General features: G+C 32.8%; 1 protein-coding gene across 3 annotated transcripts in view; it reads left to right on the top strand.

Annotated features, from left to right (window-relative positions):
- The first annotated feature begins 585 nt into the window (after positions 1 to 585).
- LOC107474999 (uncharacterized) overlaps positions 586 to 6673 on the top strand; it is an 8945-nt gene continuing 2857 nt past the window's right edge. The window contains exons 1-5 of one of the 3 annotated variants that reach the window (XM_016094642.3): positions 590 to 909; positions 2379 to 2518; positions 2629 to 2710; positions 2798 to 2914; positions 5042 to 5578. In XM_016094642.3, the coding sequence (XP_015950128.1) occupies positions 2400 to 2518; positions 2629 to 2710; positions 2798 to 2914; positions 5042 to 5092 (369 nt within the window). In that variant the 5' untranslated portion in view covers positions 590 to 909; positions 2379 to 2399 and the 3' untranslated portion in view covers positions 5093 to 5578. Of the gene's footprint in view, positions 910 to 2378; positions 2519 to 2628; positions 2711 to 2797; positions 2915 to 5041; positions 5579 to 6673 lie in introns of those variants that run through there. The other 2 variants (XM_052256297.1, XM_052256305.1) reach the window with 2 other exon arrangements.

The raw sequence follows: 6673 nt of genomic DNA on the forward strand, positions 1-6673 counted from the left end.
TGACCAATTTGATACTGCCAAGAGTCAATTCTAAAGAATTCAAAAAATATATGTTTCCGCCTAATGCAAAAGGTAGATAACTTCCTACATACATTACAAGCTTCATTCTTTGACGTGTTACATCAAATCGAGATCCTTCGAAAACCTCTTTTTAAATAATAAATCTTGATCATTTCGAACAACAATTATTCTAATACTTTCTATTTCAATTGTGTTTGTTGCTAAAATAATCATTTAGCTTAAATTTATTTGTTGTTAAAAATAATTATTTAGTTAATTTTTTTTACTTAAAATCATCATTTAATTAAATTTACTATCAACTATTATTAAATTTATTGTTGTCTTGCTGAAATAATTACTTAATTAAATTTTTTATTGTTAAAAATGATCATAGATGATAATTCTTTGTTGCTAAAAAAATTAATACTTAATTTTTATTAATGTATTATATTTGTAAAGCATTTTAATTTTTTGTTTAATTTTATTTTTATAATTGTATATTTTTATTTATTATGATCGGATCAACTTCATAAATCAGTAACTCTTCGATTAAACCAGTGACTTGCGACCCGGTTTTATATGATCGGCTCAATGATCAGTTTCTAATAACTTATGTCTCTTTCAGTCTCTCTCTCACTCTGTCTGTCAAACACCTTAACCGCCGCCTACTTCTTTCTCCAGTATCACTCTCATTTCTTTACTTCGACTTTAGCTGTGCTAGTTTTCTCTCCACCGTTGCTGTTGCTATGTAATGTCTCTCCGGCGAGGCTGCAACCTGTGACCTCGACACCGATCTGCTCTCCTCTGGTGTTATGTGCTTCTCTCCGCTGCTGTTGCGCTCTCTGCTCACCCAGTCGCGGTCACTTCCTCTGTACTCTCTCTCTCGCCGCTGATCAGTTTTCTCCAACGGTCTGCTCTCTTCTAGTTTTGTGTCTCTCTCAATATCTTGATTTCTGATTAATTGATATTGGATATTGATGACTTGATATAAGAATATGGATTAGTTTAATTTTTAAAATTTCTATTTTATTAAGTTAGTTCTGGTTTTGCCTCTTTATTAGGTGAATATACATTGTGTGATTAAGCTTGATTAAATTCAGCGGGAGCTCTTTAATCTTTGTGATTTCTGTTCTGCCAAATGGAGCCTTACTTTGCTTATGTATGATTAAACCTTGTTATTTTATGAATGAATCAACTAATTAATATTCCGGAGCCTTAATTTTCTTCTTTGTTGCTTGTCATTTGAATTTAATTAAAGATTGGAAGGAAATAGGCCTTAGTTTGGAATTCAAACCATAAAGTCTGGAATTTTGATTCTACAAACCATAACTTCCTGTGGATGAGCTTGAGGTTTTCATGTCTTTTTCATTAGTAAGTACTGACATATACGTTGGAGCTTATATCTTGATGAACCTGATGACTTAACATCTGGCCAAATGAAACAGTAAGGCATGTTCAAATTTGATTCTGGGGACAGATCCTAAGCTTAATTATATTATTTTTAATACTGTGTGCTCGCACTGAATTTGCTATAGTTGGAACTGTAATAGTTGGTTCATATGGAGCTCCCTTCTCTGTTAATGTCATAGACACATTTTAGTTCCCCAAGCTAATCCTTAGCACCTCTTTAAGCCTTTAGATAGTAATGTTGTCGGCTTTGGATATTGTTGTTACATTTTTCGGGAGTTATCTTTGTAAAAGTTTCTGACATGATCTTTAAAGTTAGGCGGTTCCTTGCCATTCATGATTTCCGAAAAATAAACAAATAAAAAAAGGGGAAAAAAAAGAGAATGTAATAATGATGCATATGTAGGGGGAGAAGATTTTCAATAATAGATTGTCCAAATTTCAAACACACTAACTTGATTCTTTCAATTTACATTTATTCCCTTTGATCTAACAGGTTAATTAACTTATGAAATTTCCATTGTCACCAGCACGTGGTAAGACTTTGAGGAATTCCAGCTTTCATGACATTTGGTTACTTTTCAAAGCCAATATTTAAATCTAATTCTAACAAATGAGGTCAATTCCTATAGCTACAGGAAAGCAAACAAAAGCATTAGGAAGAAAGATATAGTGACACACGGAGCTATGTCTGTATGTTAAGGAAATAAAAAAGAAAGATTTGAGAAGTTTTAAGAAGAAATAAAAAATATAAAGGAAGAAGTAGAAGCAGGTTTCCCAAAACTTGATGGTACTGTTTTGCAGCAAAATTCATCATAGTTTCTAATGGCTAAGTGGCGGGTCTTCCATTGTTTGTTTGCCTCATTTGTGTTTGGTAATATTTTGGCATACATTATGTAACAAGAAATCAATGACAATATGTGCATGTCATGTCTTTTATGAACCTATTGTTGGCTACCTTTGTTTCTCAGGGTGAATTCTAATCATTGTCCATGAGTCTCTATGATGAATTCAAAGAGATACTAAAGATTCAGAAGTTTCGAAGATTGGTGTCATATACTGGATTTTACTGCTTTGCCACACTCATAAGCTATGCTTATCTTAGCAATACGTGCGTCTAATGTTGTCACAGCCTTTTTTTTTTATACTAGATTTTGAATTTTTTACAAGATTGGTTTGAATGCTAATCTCTGGAGTCGATATATGATTTTGGTGTTTCAGAACCCGGGCCGGATATTCCAGAGCCGATCAATTCTACGCATCATACCCGGCTGGTACTGAGCTTTTAACAGATACTTCCAAGGTATTTGCCATTATATAATTTAGAAAATGCGCATCTTTTATAAATTTTTCCTTAAGGATAATAGTAGTGTTTGCAAATTGTTATTAGTTGTACAAAGCTGCTCTTGGAAACTGCTTTGAAGCTGAAGAGTGGGGTCCAATTGAGTTCTGCATCATGGCCAAACACTTCGATCGTCAAGGGAAGGCTCCATATGCATACCATTCAGTAAGTTTCAAGCCTATATGTGACTCTCTATTTTGATTTTTCTTAATTTTAGAATTGTTTATATTAATTCTGGAATCAGAACAATTTTTACTTTTTTACCACTGATTGATACTTAAAGACATTGCTTTATAAATCCTAGTTTTATGTGAAACTCGAATCTTATGATTCTTTCATTTTAGAGTAATTGGTCAAGTTGGTTCATCAAATTTCAGGCACGAATCAATTTAATCATTTGAATTTCTTGGTTCCTCGCGTTCTGTATCTGAATCTTTTTAACAGCTATTAAATTTTAATAAATTCCTTTAACTTCTACAAGGATAGTACAATAAAATCACAACTACTTTTCAAATCCCTTCCATTTCCTTTCTTCTCCACCAAAATGAAATTACTAACACAGCCTAGTGAATACACTTTTAGTCAAATTCAGAGTTATTCCTGGCCATTTGTCATTATAGCACTATTATTAAGGAACCATTGTACAGTCTCTCTTCCTGGCTAAGTGACTTTGTGAGGTCCACTTCATAGTTTCATCTAAAGTAATATAGAGAAATCATTGATAAGTAGGTGCATCAATATTTGCTTGGAAAATTGACTTTTCAAAGGATAATGCAAGTATATGGGAGAGTATGTAAAGGATGGATTTTTTCAGTCCTGTCATTGAATGTTTGAGGAATATCATAGTTGCTGGTATTGGAGAGTTAAAAGATGAAATAAAAATGCTTAAATTTTAGAATTTAGGTCCTACACTAGTGTAAGATAGGTAAGTTCTGAAAATAGAAAATATGAACAAAGAGAAAAGTTATATGGTAAAGCATAATCATAGAAACGTATTGGAGGAATTATGATTGAAGTCTTTAATAATATTTGCAATTGCAAGTATCTCGTAAAATACTTTTCCTTCTTAACATTTTGTTGACGGCTAAGCATTTCATTGGACTTAATCCAACCATGGGAGGTGTACTTTTAGTCGGGACTGCAAGATTTTAAACATGTTTCTAATCCTTTTAAATGGAGCAAATTATGGTTTTGGTTTCTCAAATTTTTTTTTTTTATCCAGATCTTTTCAAAAATGCTTGGTTTTAGTACAATGATTTTGTACAATGCATGTATCCACATTGGTCCTCAAGAATGAGGAATACAAGGACTAAAACAAGCTTTCTAGAAAAGTTTGGAATAAAGCCAAAAAAAAGTTGATGGAGGGACTAAAACTAGAATTTGCTATATTTACAAGGACAAGAAAACATATTTAAGCATAACTGCTTGCCTTCAACATTGCACACTTTTTTTTTCGTTTTTTATTATGCTGTATTTGTTTTTGGTCTGTTTGAAGTGTATATGGAAGGTATAGGTAGTTTAGCCCACAGCTTAGTGGTTAAATCTCTACATCCAAGCTTAAGAGCGTGCTTGGATAAAACATTTGGAATGTATTTTTTAAAATCCTTTAACTTAAAATGTGTTGTTTGGACATTAATACAAAGAAGTTTATAAATTCCAAGGATCTTACTAGAGTAGAGAATCCAAGATACCTCGGGAGAGAAGGAATCAAAACTCTTTTTATTATCCTTTCATGAAAACTTGATTGATAATATAGAAAGAAAAGAATTTGCAATCAAACTTGCCACATATGTATCCCTTTTTATCTTTTCTTGCTGCATATACAAATAAGGTATTTTAAAGTTCCATGTATTTGGATTTTGGCAATTTACTCATATTGCATTTTAAATTCTTTAAAATTTTAAAATACCTTATCCAAACTAAGGTCCCCAGACCATCACCTCCTTCCCCTTAGTATCTTAGGTCGAAAAAGTTTCATAGGCAAAGGATTTTGAGTTTTCACCCTCCTCTTTCCATTACATGTTAGACATCTACATTTTGAAAAAGGATTCATAGTCTTTTAAATTCAAGGGAGGATCACTTTAAAATTAAATTCTTAGATGTTAGACATCTACATTTTGAATGAGGTTGCTGGGAGAGGTTCAGCATATTTGGGTTAAGTTGAAACATGATACATGATAGGTACAATGACATTATTTGATGCAGATAACCGACTCCATCTAGCAGGAAAAATGTTTTGTTGTTTTTTAGAACATTTTACTTTTAACTACATTGTATTTTGGCTTCTTACAGAAATACATGGCACACTTGCTTTCACTTGGACAGCTTGATGGAAGTGGTTAATGGGAGAAGTTAACCATTTAACTCCGATGATATTTGATAATTTGGGAGTTGTTTTAATATAATAAATTACATAGCCATATGAAAATTACTTGATGATTGAGTACTTGCTCAAGTTTTGGGCTGCCATGTATGCTATAACCGGCTTTTTAAGATCAAGGAATATAGTATCTTGAGCATTGATTCTGTTTTTTGTCTTAGAAAAAAAAATAGATTTATCATGCGTCTTGTCCATATACAAACTTTTTCTATTCTTCCCAAGATATTGTATGACTTGTTGCTTGCCAATAAGTACAACATTAACTACCTTCTCTGTTTTTTAATATTCTACTCTTGAACCATGAACACCTAGTAGTTGTGCAAATGTAGAAGATGATAGAGGCACCGAAAGAAAATTTAAGTATAGCAGAGTAAAAAGGGGAATTAAGGAAAAAGAGAGGGTATTTTGGAAAAAAGAATATAAAAAAATGTTGAATAAGAGTGATATTAGTAATTTTGGAATTACATTGTCGATCTGATTTTTATTTTGTTTAGTAATTTGATAATCCATTTGTCGACCTAATAAAATTTAAAAAATGTATTATCACTTCAATAAAAGAAAATGTATTATTACTAATATATTTAGCCATTATATTAATGTTAAAAGATCTATATATAAAGTCCCATCAGCATCGTGCATCGCAAAAGTGACAGTAGTAATATAATACATTTTACTCATGACCTTCTATACTGGTAAGTGGCCATGCATCTTCAAATTATGATATGTACTTTTTGTCTTTATTATTATATATGATTGGTAGTTAATTTATAGGGCAATGTACTGAAATAAATTAATTGACTGAATCCTTTATCTATTTACATGATTTGGAAACTGGTTATGTACATGTGCATTTTTATTAGGGTTAAGTATGGTTTTGGTCCCTAAAGTTTAGCGTTAGAATCGAAACCGTCTCTCATCTAATTTTCGATTTAAAATCGTCTTTAACGTTTTTTTTCGTATTAAAATCATCTTTTTAATTTTTTTCGGACAAAAATACTCTCACCACTATAGCACAATTACCTTTTCCACTACTACCACCACCACTACCACCACCACAACCAACACCAGTACCAGCATCAATACCAACACCACTACCATCACCACCAACACCAACACCACAGCACCACCAACATCACCACCATGGATAATGGAATCATAAGAACTCAGAACCAAAATCCACTACCACCATCCCCACCAACTGTTACTCCATCACCATCTGCATCACACCAACCAAAACTCAGAAAATCAACATCATCATTGTCATCCCCATCAGAACTTAGATCTAGAACTCAAATTTAGAAAAACAACCCCAGAATTCAAACTCAAAAAAACAAGAACTCAACTCAGAAAATCATCATCATCATCAGAACCCATAACTCAGAATCCAGAATTCAAACTCATAAAAACAAACACAAAATTCAAACTCAGGGAAACCCAGAAGAAGCAGAAGACAAAGCAGAAACAGAGATCGAAGCAAGAAGCTGAAGCGGCGAGGTGGCGAGGAGCAGTGGCGAGGCGGCAAGGACCAACGGCGACGGTGGCGC

The sequence above is a fragment of the Arachis duranensis genome, chromosome 2 (genome assembly GCF_000817695.3).
Source record: "Arachis duranensis cultivar V14167 chromosome 2, aradu.V14167.gnm2.J7QH, whole genome shotgun sequence".
Classification (NCBI taxonomy): Eukaryota; Viridiplantae; Streptophyta; class Magnoliopsida; order Fabales; family Fabaceae; genus Arachis; species Arachis duranensis.